Consider the following 15,584-nt stretch of genomic DNA (forward strand, 5'->3'; position numbering starts at 1 on the left):
GCCATTTTTCAGTCCTGATTGCCAGCCTGAGACAAAGGTCAGGGAATAACAACAAGGAGAAAGAGCCAAGAAAGGTTAACCATGTCAAAAGCCACAAAGAGGTCAAAGCCACAGAGGCCAAAGAAAGGTCTACTACATTTAGCTACTAGGAGATTCTTGTGATTGTATGTGAAGCTTTCCAGACTTTTCCTTCTATAACCAGACATTTAAACACACACAGGATTATCTCATACGTACTGTTCCACAACTCGCTTTTGAAAAATTTCACAATAAATTGTGGGGTCGTGACAGTAAAGCTGACATCATTTTTTATGACTACATAATATTTCATCATGTGGACATACTGTATATACTTAATCATTCTCAACTAGGAGACACTTATGTTGTTTCCAATTTTTTGCTATCATAAACATGCTGCAGCAAGCATCATATGACAATAACTTGCGTGCACAGACATGATTATGTCCTTATGTTAAATATTTAGAAGTGGAATTGTTGGATCAAATGGAATCCACATTTTATATTTTATTACACATTGCCTACATTGCCCTCCAAAATTGTGGAGAGAGCAAAATGCTGTTCTCACGACTTCCTCCAGTCTCTTGGGCCACTCTTGCCTCTATTCATCCCTTATGTGTTGGTATTCCCCAGAGTAATGTCCTTCTGTTTTCCTCTTCTTCCTCTCCAAATTACAAACTCAAATGCCTATGAAAGCCAAGAAGGTGCCGTAAATACATTAATTGGACCAGATGTGAAACAATAAGAAGCAGCATGGTTATAGTGAGGTGGAATATACACACCAAGCATTCACATTACCTGAAAACCCTGTGCCAGCCACACAAAGTGTGTCTGCAGGTAGATTTAGCTGGTAAGCAGCCAGTCTGTGACCCCGTCTACACACTCATCTTACACTACCTCATCCACTGCCAAAACTCCATCTATATGCTAATAGCTCCCACTACATCATCTCTGGCCCTAACCTCTCCTCCTGGACTCCAGTCTCATGCATGAAAATAATGGCTCTTCATCTCCCAAGTGTCCTCAAGGCATCTTAAAGTCATTGTGTCCACGACCAAGTTCATGATCTTCACCCTTCCCTCTCCTCCTGACAAAGGCCAAGAAATCCAAAGCCAGAAACAACTGTCCTTCTTTTAGGCTCCCTAGCTCGATGAATGGCACCCCTCATTCTTCCTATCGTTGAAGCCAGAAACTTGGGAGTCATTCCAGATTCTTTTCTCTCCCTAACCTTCCAAATTACCAAATCAATTCAATAGGTTTAAATAAGCATTTACTTGAGTACCTCATCAGTGCCAGGTACTCTTCTTAGGGTTGGCCACTCAGAGGGATGATATGCAGACCCCGTCCTGGAGGGGGAGACAGATAACAATGTCACGATCAGATGTGGTGGTGGCGGCAGTAGGAGAAACGACTTACAAGAGGTTCTGGGATAAGAGATGGGACACTTTGATTCTGTTTCCTAAGTGTTCCTCAAACAGTCCCTGTTCTCTGTCCTCACAGGATTGCCATTAGCAGCTACTGCAACAGTGTCCTAACTGATCTCCATGTTCCCAAGCTTCCTCCTCCAATTCATCCTCCACAAGGGGTTAGAGCGATCTTTCCAAATAGCAAATCTGACCATGTCATTCTCTCGTCTCTTGTCTAAAACATGTCAATAATTCCCCATGTTCTTCAGGATAGAATCAAAATCCTTTCAGAATGACTTGTAAGGTCTCCCAGGATCTGGACCTAGATGACTTCTCCAGTCTGTCTTCCAGCATTCTAGGATGTAACGCTACATGCAAGCCATACCAAACCATTCACAATTCTCTGAATATCCTTCTTGGATATCATGCTCTTGGTTTATGCATTCCCTCTGTCTAGAACACCTGTCCTATCATTTCTCAATTGCCTAATTCCCACACAATCTTTAAGACTTCCATAAAATATCATTTCCTTCAAAAACCCTTTCCTGATCACTTCACCCAAAAAGATGATTTCTCCAGGTGTTTCCTGTTAGACACCCTCCCAGGACTGCAGGCTTATGGCAGGGGAAAGAAAGGAATTTCTAAGACATTTTGCCCAGGCTGCTGAAGAGGACCACATGTCCTTATCTGGAGGTCTTTGAGAACAGACAGTGTTAAGAAAATACAGGAATGTGGGGCAGATAGTGAGTGATTCCAGGGGAGGTCAGGAGACCAGAAAAAGGCACAGCTCTGGCTCTGGTTGGGCATGGCCCCAAGGGTCCCTTGAATGTTTCAGGTCTGTAGACCACATAATTTGAGGAGCTGCAGACATGATCTATCCCATCTACGAACACTTAAGGCACCCCCTTGCCAAATACAAAACAACACACAAAACAAAACAAAAAAAGAAAGAAATGTTTTCAACTAAATGACAGTAAGATACCACTCACCAATGGACCCATGAGAGCATCATCTCTGGCTTTTATTTTTTTAAAGATTTTATTTATTTATTCACAAGAGACTCAGAGAGAGAGAGAGAGAGAGAGAGATAGGGCAGAAACATAGGCAGAGGGAGACGCAGGATCCATGCAGGGAGCCCGATATAGGACTCGATCCCAGGACTCCAGGATCATGCCCTGGGCCAAAGGTAGGCACCAAATCACTGAGCCACCCAGGGAGCCCTCATCTCTGGCTTTTAAATGCTAGAAGCAAATTACTAGAACTAAGGCCAAGAAGTACTGTAAATAACAGTGGTAGAAGAGAAGTGGACCCAGAAATCCAAGCCTCCTCTGACCCCCCTCAATTTAATTAGGTGTCTCCTCTCTATGTATCCATAGCATCCTATGCTTTCATCTATCATAGCACCAACACTCTATATTATAATCATTTTGTGTTCATGCCTGACTCTCTCTCTAGACTGAATTCTAGGCTGGGAATTATGTATTACTCTACATTCTTAGTACCCAGCATGGTGCCCAGCAGGTGGAAATGCTTATAAGATATATAACAGGGGAAGGAGTCAAAGGAAGCTTAGGCAAACAGATTTCAAGTGGAGAAGTCTGGTGATAAAAAGGGAAATATACAATGAATCAGTGCAATATTAAGAAAAAATGTCTTTTATTATGTCAGAGGGATGAGGAAATTGTCAAGGAACCACATAAAGATTTTGTTACAAGAATACTGTCCACAGCACTGTTGTTTATAATAGAAAGGAATTAGAAAAAAAAGAAAAACAGGAGCACTTGGCTGGCTCAGTCCATGGAGCATGCAACTCTTGACCTTGGGGTTGTAAGTTTAAGTCCCACATTGGGTGTTGAGATTATTTTGAAATAAAATATTGGGGTGCCTGGGTGGCTCAGTTGGTTAAGTGCCTGCCTTCGGCTCAGGTCATGATCTCAGGGTCCTGGGATCGAGCCCCACATTAGGCTCCCTGCTCGGTGGGGAGTCTGCTTCTTCCTCTCCCTCTGCCTCTCCCCATTGCTCATGGTCTGTCTCATAAATAAGTAAGTAAATAAATAAACAAACAAACAAATAAATAAAATCTTTAAAAATAAATAAAATCTTGAAAAATAAAAAGTTCCACATCTCTACTGGATGTTCCACTGAAGTTCAAGGTCAGCATTTTCCCAAATGAACTCAATAGCTGCCCCCAAGCCTGTGTTCTCTAGGTTAGAAAGTGGTGCCAGCGTCTCCCCTTCTGCCTGGAGCAGAAGCGAGAGCTATTTTCACTCCTTCCTCTACCAGCCACCTCACAGCCCCATTGCTGCTCCTCTAACATCTCACCAACCACCCCCCACACCCCTTTTGTCCTACCACTGCCTCCAGAGTGTCGCCCTCCTCATTCTCACCTCCTCTAACCACTCCACTCCACCCCCATTTCCGGTAATGATCTTTTTTTTTCCTTTTTAAAGATTTCATTTATTTATTCATTAGAGACAGAGAGGCAGACACACAGGCAGAGAGAGAGAAGCAGGCTCCCCACAGGAAGCCCGATGTAGGACTCGATCCCAGGACCCCAGGATCACATCCTGAGCCAAAGGCAGACACTCCACCTTCTAAGCCACTCAGGCATCCCGATCTTTCTTTCCTTCTTTTTTTTTTTTTTTTTTTTAAGATTTATTTATTTATTTGAGGGAAAGAGAGAGAGAGAGAGAGAGAGAGAGCAAGTGAGAGTCGGGGGAGGGGGCAGAGGGACAGAATCCTCAAGCAGTCTCCCTGTAGAGCATGGAGCCCACTGCGGGGCTCGATCTCAGGACCCTGAGATCATGACCTGAACTGAAACCAAGAGTTGGACATTTAACCAATCATGGGCCACCCAGGCACCCCAGGTAATGCCCTTTCTAAATCATAAATCCAATGCCACCCTTCCCTCCTTGCCTTGGAACCTTCAGTGACCTTATCATAAATTTCTTGGCATGGCATTCAGGGCCTGTTCCCACCCCAGGGCCTCTACTCCAGGCAGCCCAAGTGATTTGCCAGGGAGCTTCCTTCTCCCAGGGTGAGTGCCTTTCCCAGACTCTGGCCAGCTGTGAATGTCCTCCAAGAGTCACCACAGGTGGCATCTCTTCTAGGAAGCTCTTCCTGCCTCCCTGCCCATTTGGTTAGCTGTCCCTAATCTGCTTGGCTTGTTCATTCCTTGCAGTCGCCCCGTTCTCCTGCTTGTCACCCACTTACCATAAGCTCCCAGGTGGCAGTGACTCTTTCTTACCACTGTCCTCCAAAGCTCTGCACAGGCTTGGCAGAGATGGGGTGCTCAGGGGTTGGGAAAGGGGTCAGGAGTGGAGCAAGAAGCAGTCTCCATGGGCAGGGTCCAGAGGGAGCTCTGTGAGGCCTGGTCTGGTCTGCACAGAGGTGGAGGACGTGGGAAGCTTTCTTGCACGCTGAGGGCACTCCCTGTCCCGCTGGAGCCTCTGCAGGGGGCTCCGAGGATTGAGAACACATGCTGTGCAGACATGCCCAATTTCAGGGGGTGACGGTGACTTAATGATGGAGCCCTGCTTTCCCCAAGCCATTCTTCATTCTTTATGGTCTCTGAATTGCAGAAGCAGAAATTGCTCACCCTTGGTCTGAAGCTTTTCGTGACTTGTGCAGAAGAAATGTCATCAACAGCCTTTTGTTTAGGCTTGACTTGGGTGAACATGCCAAGAAGACTGGCTCAGAAGAGGCTTTTCAGATGTCATTTCTGTCTCCTTAAAGCCCTGCTCCATGAAAGCCATTCACAAGCCAGTTTTTCTGCGGCTCCAAAACTGTCATCCCCTCAGCTCTGCCAGAGCTCACAGAGCTACTGTGTGACACTCACTCTGCAATGGCCTTTGCTGTCACCACACCCTGGCCCGGTGCAGGGAGGCTCTTAGACCAGTGCCTCACTTTCAACCCGGTCTGAATGTCACTAGCACCCCGAGGTGCAACCCCAACTTACATCCCCCAGATGGTGACCTGGCACCATGCCTGCATTTGTCAAAACCATTTTTTCCAATGCCCAACGCAGGCACGCAATAAAAATGCATTCAACAAAGAAATAAATATGCAATTCTCAAGTATTTGAGCTAATTGAGGGAGCCCATCATACTCAGTATTTTGAGGGGGGGAATTATCTAGAAATTAATATATTCTTAAAATCATTTTAGACTCTTCCCACTACTGATGCTGGCAGTGTGGCTGCTGAGACGGAAGCCCAGAGCACTGGGTCCAGTGACACAGTGGGTCTGGATGTAGCGCAAAAAGATCGGCAGGATTCCCTTGCTTCCATTTCCCTCTCCGAGCCAAAGCTAACTGTGACAGCTGTGCTGAGGACGGAAAAAGGCAGGGGAAGTTGTCCCCGATTCATTCCCAGCTAAGTGGTGACACAGAGTGGATTAAAGGTGAAAATGAGACGAGGATTAGTGGAGGACTCAAGAGAGAACTACGAAACGATGTGTGAAGTATTGCAAAGACATACAAAGCCATGGGAGCCCCAAACCAACTCTGCCTGGAGATCCAGGGAAGAGCTTGTCACAGAGGAGGTGACATGTGAGTTGGAGTTTGAGAGGTGGAGGCCGTGAGGAGGGACCCTCCAGATAGCAGGTGCATGTGGCCAGCCCCCCAGGCTGAGAGCACACCCAGTCCAGGCCCCTTTGGCGGGAGAAGCTGCCACAAGCAGCTCTTGGAGTAGAGATTACCCTGCGCTGACCCAGGCGACATTCAGACTGCTTCCTGAAGTGAAAGGAGTGGTTCTGAAGGCAGAGAATTTGCAGGAGAGCGTTCCAGGTTGCAGGAGATGTGCATAGCACAAAGGTGAAAAAGGCTACGGCTCCATAGGGCAAGGCCACCCGAGGGTTATGGTTCCAGGAGGCAGCTGGTGCTGGTGCCTGGTGCTCCGACAGCTCTGAGAAGCCTTTTGATTAAATTACAAGTTATCAGTTGCATCCTGTGTGGCTGGAGTTGCCCAAAGCCATACTTCCCGATCCGTGGAGGCATTCCTGTATCAACAAATGCCAATCACCTGGGTTTGTATACACAGTCGGGACAAGTCCTGACGGCTCCCAGCCGAGATATGTTACTGGAAGGGCTCCGGGAGAGCTGAAGCATCCAGGGTGTGAGGATAGTGCAGCAGCAACAGTTACCACCACGGGCCGGGTGTGCCCACACCAGCTGCTCGCTGCCGTGACGGCCAGCACCAGGCCTAAGCCTCACGGACGTGGAGTCCTCCTGTTACAGGACTGCGCGCCCCCTCGGCAGATGAGGGAGCCGAAACTGGCACGACTGTGGAACTTGTCCAAGGGCACACAGCAAGCTGAGTGGCAGAGCTGGGATTCAAACCTAGGTTTGCTTGATACCCAAACCAAGCTCTTTTCACTGGCGCAGCCTGAGGACAAGGATCCCCAGGTCCTGTTCAGTCTCTGTTAAGACGAGATGTCATGAACGTGGCACAGTCACTGACAAGGCCCGGACCTCAAGGGATCACTGATGCAGTGGTGAGGTCAGATGGCAAAGACGCCTCCTCCTAAGGTCCCTAACCAACTTCACTCCAGCACCAGGCGATGACAGTCTGGCTACGGTGAGACCACCGCATCCCAGCTACAAAGCCCTCTGCTTCCTGAAATCCAGGCCAACACTCAGGAAAAAGGCTGAAATACAGCCAGCAGTTCAGTTCAGTCATGGCCTGGAGGAAAACAGGCAACCTCTGGCTACAGGGAGCGTGGGGGCTGCAGCCACGGAGCCCGTCTTCTTGGCCTCCTCTCTGCTGCATCCAGCCTCCCAGGCCCCTGCTGGCAAGGGCTCATGGCTGGACAAGGACGAGAGCTGCTCTTCACAGGGGTGGGCCCCTGGGCTCCGGAGGCAGCACTGAGAAGAATAGTCCTTCCTCTTTTCCTTGAGCAAGCGCTCCTTCAGAGTCTTTGTGTGAGCCCCAGAACAGATGGGAGGCCCCGAACCCTTGGTTTCTTCCTGATAATCTGAGCAGCAAAGGAATGCATTTCCATGAGGGTCAGGGACTTTGCTGGAGGCCACTGGAGACAGGGCTGGGTCAAAGGCCCCATGGTCCTGGATAAGCAGTCCTTCCCTACAGCCTCGAAAACTGGGGATAAGGTTTGTGGTGCTCTGGCCTTCCGCCTCTTGCACTGCTCTTCACTCAACCTCAGGAGGACAAGGCTGCCAGCTGGACTGGCTCCACCAGAGAAAGCCACTGGCCATATTTTTTTTTAAAAAGGTCATTGCTTCTGAAGGCTTCTTATCATTAGCGGAACCACATTAGCTCCCAGGACCTAATCAAACCAGCGGTCATTCTTGTTGCTTCCTCCCCCAGAGGTAGGGGCAGAGTAGAGCCAAGTCCACTGAGGAAGGGAAAGGACCTGGATTTCAGGGGCACTTGAGCATGTGTTAGCTTGTGAGCAGGAAGAGAAAGGCACAGGTGCAGACAGCAGCTTAGAGAGGGTCCTATGGGCAAACACAGCTGGGCAGGGTGCTGCCCTTAATACCCTTTGCAGGTCCTGGGGGTGTGCAGGACGAGGGTGGGGGGAGAGTGGGACTCAGGTGGAGACAGCCCTTCACCTGGCCAGAACTGCACTGATCACAGCCTCCCCTTAATCCATGGAAGCAAGGTCAGCATGGGCAGCAAGCACGGAACCATCACTAATTAGGCTCCACGGAGCTCGTTTCTGCATCCAGGTCCCAGGCCCCGTATGGGGGTCTTGTTCCATTTGGGGGTATGCTTCCCCGGCAAGCTCTGCAGCTGGCCACTGGCCTAGACCCCCCTCTTGAGAAGCTGAGCAGCAGAGTGCAAAGCATCCTTTTGTTTTTTCCAGCCATCTGTTTTCAAACTGTGTGTTCTCAAGTGCTCCTGCCGCAAGAAACTTCCCTATGCTAGGCCCCCGGAATGCAGGGAAGGAGGATGGGTCTGTCCCAACACAAAAGGCCCAGAGATGTCTGGGGTCCGCTGTCAACAGACCTGCTTTCGTGATGCTGCCAGGAGCCAGGCTGGTGTTATCCCCATCAGGGTCTCCTCAGAGCAGAGACCATGTTGCCTGATACCCTCCACACCATCTCGGACAATCTTGTCCACCTTCCAAGGTTCGTATATAAATCACCTCCAAATTGTTCCTCTGGACCAGGCCTCTCCCCTGAGCAATTCACTGAACTCCTGCTGTGCGGGGCTGTGGCTTCCCTCTGGCTACTTCATTTGCCTAGGCCTGGACTCTCCACATGGCAAAGGGGCAGAGAGTAGAAAGATCTCGTGACAGGGGTGCCTGGGTGGCTCAGTAAGTTAAGTGTCTGCCTTCCGCTTAGGTCCTGAACCCAGGGCCTGGAATTGAGCCCCGCATGAGGCTCCCTGCTCAGGGGGGAGCCTGCTTCCCTGTCTCCCTCTGCCCTTCCCCTCTGTTCATGTTCTCTCTCAAATAAACAAATAAAATCTCTTTTTTTTTTTTTTTTTTTTTAAAGAAGGCTGTCGTGACACGCAGGCGGCACAGGCTGGTGTCCTGCCTCCGCCTGGGGAAGGTCAGTTTTCAGCACTGCTTCTCCCCTCTACCTCTGGCTATTTACTCTGAGGGGGCCAGTCACACAGTGACCATCCCTGCTCCCTGAAATCCAGTCAGGGTAGGAAGGGCAGGACCAGTCCTGAACACGCCAGCACCGCCTCTCAGCCCACCTTCTGCCCTGGGTCGTGTGTGAGTGGAGCTGGGATGAGAACCCTCCCTCTCGCTGCAGAGCCAGAGAGATGAGCCCTGCAGGGCTGTTCCTGGCCCGAGCCTCTCGGCTTGGGAGAAGGGCCAGGATCACGTTTTGTGCTTTCACCAGCTTTTGCTCTTCACGAGCAGCACAGCTCCCCACGTGGGGATCTTGTACCTCAACCAAGAAAAGCAAAGCTGCTAATCTGACAAGATCAATCCTCAACTACCGCAGGAATGCAGCCTGCCTGCCTGCTCTCACCAGGGACTGCGCTGCTAAGTACCTCGAGGATTCCTGCTGCCCTGCAGAGCCTGGAGCTCGGTCTGCAAGGGGGGAAGCTGCTCCACACCGGTGTGTTCGACCTTGCATCCTTCCAGGCACAGCTCAGGTGTCACCTTCATGAGGAACTCCCCTCACTCATCTCTCGCCAGCTCTCCCCACCTAAGGGCCTCCTCTGTGCCTGCACAGGCCTCTGTCCTCACCGCTCTCAGAGCGCATATTGCTGCGGATCTGTGTGTGTGTGTGTGTGTGTCTGTGTCTGTGTCTGCGTGTGTGTGCTGCCCCCCTTAATCCGTGTCTGCATGTGTGTGCTGCCCCCCTTAATCCTGAGGTTAGGAGGTACAGACGAGGGAGGGAGGTCCAGAGTTTCAGCCACCCCGCCTTCCTCCCTGGGCTCTTACCACTACATACTGGTGCTTCTCAAGCCATCTGGGAAGAAGCAACAGTTTGTTTTGCTTTTGAAACCTCCAGTCTGTTACAGCATGATACTGTTGATTTCGGCTCAGGTCTTGATCTCAGGGGCGTGAGTTCAAGCCCCGCACTGGGCACTGGGCTCCACGCTAGGTGTGGAGTCTACTTAAAAAAATAAAAATAAGGGCGCCTGGATGGCTCAGTCAGTTAAGTGCCTGTCAGTGGCGCAGGTCATGATCTCAGGGCCCAAGAATTAAGCCCTGAGTCGGGCTCTCTGCTCAAAGGGGAGTCTGCTTCTCTCTCTCACTCTGTCTTTCCCCCTGCTCATGCTCTCTCTCTCTCCCCCTCCCTCTCATAAACAAAAATTTTTCTTTCACCCTTAAAAAAAAATAAGGGTGCCTGGGTGGCTGAGTTGGTTAAGCATCTGCCTTAGGCTCAGAGCATGATCTCAAGGTCCTGGGATCAGCCCCACATTGGGCTCTCTGCCCAGCAGGGAGTCTGCTTCTCTCTCTATGTTCTCTCTCTCACTCTCTCAAATAAATAAAAATCTCTTTAAAATAAAGAAATAGGGACACCTGGGTGGCTCAGTGGTTCAGTATCTGCCTTTGGCTCAGGACATGATCCTGGAGTCCTGGGATTGAGTCCCACATCGGGCTCCCTGCATGGAGCCTTCTTCTCCCTCTGCCTGCTTTTCTGTCTCTGCCTCTCTCCCTCTCTCCCTCTCTCTCTCTCTCTCTCTCTCTCTCTCTCTCTCGCTGTGTCTCTCATGAATAAATAAGATCTTTGAAAAAATAAATAAAATGAATTACTAGAAAAGTTAAAATACATATAAAACATAAGCTCCATTTTTAAATGATTAGATTCACTTGGCATAAACTTACTCTAGTTCCTACAGACATTTCTAACACTTTATTACCAATTTCTCAGAAATCTGGTGGCAGACCAGGTCACATCGCTTTTGATTCCATAGCACACAACAAGCTTCCTGATTGATGCCCAAGGGTTTTGCCCAGCATTCGCCTTCTGGAGATGTTGGAGAGAGGCCAAGACACACATGGCTCCTCAGGTCCTGAATCTGGCAGGAGAAGGACATGCCGACATCATCAGGGGCAGGCAGCAGACTGAGGCCTAGCCCCACATCTGTAGCAGATGAATTTAGAGCCAGGAAAAAACCAACAGGTTTTCTGCAATGTTCACCAGTTCAAAGAAGTAGGTAGGGGTCCCCAATCAAGTAGGGAAGGAAATTTTTCCATGGAAAACAACTTCTGGCCATTTACCACAGACTCACCTATAAGGGTTAGTGTACAGAGCAAAGAGGAAGGAGATGGAATGCCCAGCTCTAAGGCACAGGGCGGGGAAGACAGGGCTGGGGGTGGCAGAAAGGGGAGGCTGAGACAGGAGCAGTGTTAATTTAAAAGCAGATCATGGACTGGTTCCCAGAGGTCAGAACAACCGACACAGCGAATACATGAAGAAAAAACTGCCAGCGGAGAAACCAAGAGGACACAGGTGGCAACTCCTTTAGCTTCAGGCTGGAGCCCAAGTCAAGGCCAGCTGTTTAGCCTGTCTAGAACCTGCAGGGCTGTAGACCCTTGGGCACTGGGCAGCCCCAGTGGCGCAGTGGTTTGGCGCTGCCTGCAGCCTGGGGTGTGATCCTGGAGACCTAGGATCGAGTCCCGCATCGGGCTCCCTGCATGGAGCCTGCTCCTCTTCCTCTGCCTGTGTCTCTGCCTCTCTCTCTGTGTCTATGAATAAATAAATAAAATCTTTAAAAAAAAAAAAAAAAAAGACCCTTGGGCACTATGCAGAGAAGGCTGAGTTCCTGAGTGCTCTGCACCTCCCAGAAAGGCCCAGCCCCCAGGGATTTCCTTGCAGGGGTACCCACTGAAAATATTTAAAACACTCTCCAATTGAAGGAAGGAAGGAAGGAAGGAAGGAAGGAAGGAAGGAAGGAAGGAAGGAAGGAAGGAAGGAAATAAATAAATGGAATTTACATTCCCCTACAGGCTCATGGTTCACGGCCAAGACTCAGGACATAAGGTAGGGTGGGTGCCTTTGATTCCTGGCTCTGTACTACTGTGACTGTGGCCAAGCTATAGCTAAACAACACTTATTCCAAAGGGTCACTGCACAGAATAAATCAAGTAATGAATATACAATGTTGAGCACAGTGGCTGGTACGTAGTAAAACTGTGTGACCTTTTATACACACAGGCTGTGTATGTCTGCCAATGGAACGTAAGGCCTCTGAGGGATGGATTACATGTATCTTATACAATGCTGAGGCTCTAGCACCTGGAGAAGGATCTAGCACCCAGGAGGTGTTCAAAAAACATCTGCTGAACAAATGAAATGGTAGCTATTATCATTAGGTTTAAAGGATAGTAGAGTCAATGTGGCAACTACTCTTTTTTTTTTTTTAAGATTTATTTATTTATTTATTTTAAAGAGACAGTGCTAATGGGGACAGGGGTAGAGGGAGAAAATCTTTAAGCAGACCCTCAGCTGAGCACAGAATCTGCTGCCGGGGTGGGCCTACAACTCACAAGATCATGACCTGAGCTGACACCAAGAGTCAGATGTTCTACCAACCGAGCAACCCAGGCACCCAACATGGCAACTTTTTAAGGGAAACCAGAGACCTCAGTATGATTAAATACTGGCATGAAGGAGACAGTAAAGAGAATGAAGATCCAGGTTCCTGGGTCTTTAGGTCCAAGATCCAGGAGATGTTGAAGAGCCAGGGCACAAGAAAGGATTGACCTCAGAGAAGAGATATTATAGAGGACAGAAGTGTCAGGACTCAGTGACTAACTGGATATTTGGTTGAGAGAAGGAGAAAGAAGAACTCTCAGATTTCTGGCTCAGGCAACACTCTCAGGTAGATATTGGTGTCATTTACTGAAATAGGCAACAGGGGCTGATTAGATTTAACAGAAATTCAGTAAGTTGGGCACATTGAGTTTGAGATCCTTGAGTCATCCAAGTGGAGCTGTCCAGCTGGAAGTTGGGTATCTGGGTCCAGAGATCAGGAGCTGAGAGTCATTGGCACATAGGTGTTAGCTGATAACAGCCAAGTAAGAAGTGAAGAGGACCATAACTGAGCCCTGGCACACATCAGCATTTAAAGGTGGGCACAAAAGAAGAAGGCTGAAGAGGGACTGAAAAGGAACAATCAGAGAAGCAGGAGGAGAACTAGAAGGGAGTTTGGCCAAAGAATTACTGAGAGGAGAGAGTTTCAAAATGGAAGAAGAGACCAATACTGCCAAATACTTCAGAGAGGTCAGAAAAAGAGAAGCTCTACCCTTGGGTTTGTCAGTTAGTCCTTTCAAGTGATCTGAGCAAGAACATTTCAGGGAGGGAAGTGGTGGGAGTGGAAAAAGCAATTGTAATGAGTCTCTGCACACTCTTGGTTGGGGGGTACTCAACTTGCTCTTAGTCTGGAAGGACAATAATTTTGTAGAAGTGGATGGTGCTCTATTCTCCTCTATAATTTAGGACAAAGCTTAGTAAGGATGACTTTCAATCTTACCATCCCTCCCTGGTATTGCAGTGATAAGAATCCCAGGATCCTTCTTGGAAGAGCAGAGAGGGAGGATCTTTGGGATATGGGGATACCACATTGCCCTGGCCAGGAGCCCATAAGCTTTCAAACCCCCTGAAGGCAGTGCAATAGGTCTCCTCTGCGTTCTCACACAAGGGTCCCAAAACACACAGCTGGGACTCTGTCAATATTCCAGACTTCCTACCTCAGAGAGCTCGGCATGGTTTCAAAGGCCATCCCTACATTCTCAGGAATTCAACCAGCTTGGACCATGGCATTAATTCCTTATTGGTATGAAAATCACAGATACACACAGTCACAGATAGACAACGTGCTCCTTGGCCTTTGTAAAGCCAAGTGGATCTCAAGAGAAGGGAGGTTTCCCTCTGTAGAAATGGACAAGAAGGCAATTTCTACACCAGTACCTCATCAGCCACCACCAGACACCTGGTAGACTTCTGTACTATGGCTACTAGCCAGCCTATCCATGAGACAGCCTCTAGGAGAGGAAGCAGCACATGGCAGGTAAGCTGGAAGGCTCTGTGGTGCTTGGGTTCGAAACTCAGCTTCATCACTTCCAATCTTTATGACTTTAAGCAAATTGATCGATTCTCTCCACCTCCACTTCTCACACTTAAAACTGGCTCAATGACAACACCTATCTCATAAGATTGTTGGGAGGATTAAACCAGAAAAGATAGGAAAAGGTCTCAGCAGAAGACCTGGCACACTGAGAAGTATTAGCTATCACTGCTGCTGCTGTCTGGCTCTGCAGCATGGCCACAGCCTGGGCTTGGATTCTGCTTTCTGCTGAAACTGCTTGACCCACACTTAGCCTGTAGATGCTATGCCTGCTCCCCATGCTAAGTGGCTCCACTGGCCACCATCTAAAAGACATTAAATTAAATCTTTCACCAAGGTCTGCCTGGGTGGCTCAGTTAGTTAAGTATCTGACTTGATTTTGGCTCAGGCCATGATCTCAGAGTCATGAGATGGAGCCCCACATTGGGCTCCATACTAGGTGTGGAGCCTGCTTAAGATTCTCTCTCTCTCCCCTCTAAAATAAATAAATAAGTAAAAAGAAATCAATCTTTCACCAAAGCACAAAAAGTGATTCAAAAGTAGGTAGCAAAGTATTGCCAGGAAAACGGAGTGTCAATTGAGGTTTCATCAGCTATACTTATTGCTTTAAAAGCTTACACTCCTTCACTCCACCCCTAAAAATTACATTTTAAATATTTATCATGATCTATTCTGGGAGCTTCCTTCCTGAAAAAAAAAAAAAACAAAAAAACTTATCCGATCATAATAAAAGTCATTGAGAAAACAGAATTCACTTAGTAAGTGTCTAACATTAAAATTTTCTGGAATGATCAACATTTGTAGCCCCAAAATAGATCATCTCATTTCATTCTCTTGACTAATGAGATAAGTAATCCCCAGACTTTTCCAAAATCACACAGTATGTTAAGTGAGAAATTTGTGAGAACTTTGTCTCCAAATCTCATCTCTTTCCAATCTTTCATGTATTAGTATATGACAAAATAATAAATTTTCTACATCAAAAAAATTATTTTCTTCACTCTTTCCATTAGAAGAGTATTTTACCAACATCCCTCACACCTTAAGCCTCTCCATCTCCTATGGCCAGAAATTAATATCCACTCATAGAACAAATATTAAATGCCTACTAAGTGTTAAAGGCTCTATGTTAAGTGTTGGCAGCCATGGACAAGAGCACATCTCTATGCTGAGAAGTTCACAGTCTACTATGAAAGAAATATCAATAAATAATTTTAAGTACAATGACAGAGCTATGTAGGTGACACTGTGGTGGTATAGGTTGAGGAAAGAATAACTGAGTGGGTGCAGAGAGATGGAGGTCAGTCAGGGAATGCTTCCCCTTCCGTGAGACCAATACTGCTCAGAGCAGAGCAGATGCTCAATAAATCTGAGTTCCTTTGGGCCTTATTCTCCCCTCTTCCCTGTCTCTCTCATTAGAAGAAGATGTCTCCAAGCAGGCAAGTCTCAGGAAAAGAAAGGCAGACTTCCCAGCAGACAGCACAAAGGGTGAAAAAGGGAACAAGCTGGCTTCCTGAGAAGCAGGACTCTGTAGGCAGAACAGGCTGGCACATTGGCATCCCTTCCATTACCACCGCCTGCTCCTCCATATGTACCCCAGTGTGAGAGTCAGTGACTGGGTGGGCTCCACAAGGAGCAAGGCTTAGAAATAGAGTAAGAAT

The 15,584-nt window shown here is 48.1% G+C and overlaps 1 protein-coding gene across 12 annotated transcripts in view; it reads right to left on the reverse strand.

The window, feature by feature from the left end:
* ST3GAL3 (ST3 beta-galactoside alpha-2,3-sialyltransferase 3) overlaps nucleotides 1-15,584 on the reverse strand; it is a 197,749-nt gene that overhangs the window by 50,369 nt on the left and 131,796 nt on the right. The window contains exon 1 of one of the 12 annotated variants that reach the window (XM_077845337.1): nucleotides 10,714-10,854. The exons of the other annotated variants lie outside the window; for them this stretch is intronic. Within the exon in view, the coding sequence (XP_077701463.1) occupies nucleotides 10,714-10,853 (140 nt within the window). The 5' untranslated portion in view covers nucleotide 10,854. Of the gene's footprint in view, nucleotides 1-10,713; nucleotides 10,855-15,584 lie in introns of those variants that run through there. 12 annotated transcript variants of the gene reach the window in all.

The sequence above is a fragment of the Canis aureus genome, chromosome 13 (assembly GCF_053574225.1).
Source record: "Canis aureus isolate CA01 chromosome 13, VMU_Caureus_v.1.0, whole genome shotgun sequence".
Taxonomy (NCBI): Eukaryota; Metazoa; Chordata; class Mammalia; order Carnivora; family Canidae; genus Canis; species Canis aureus.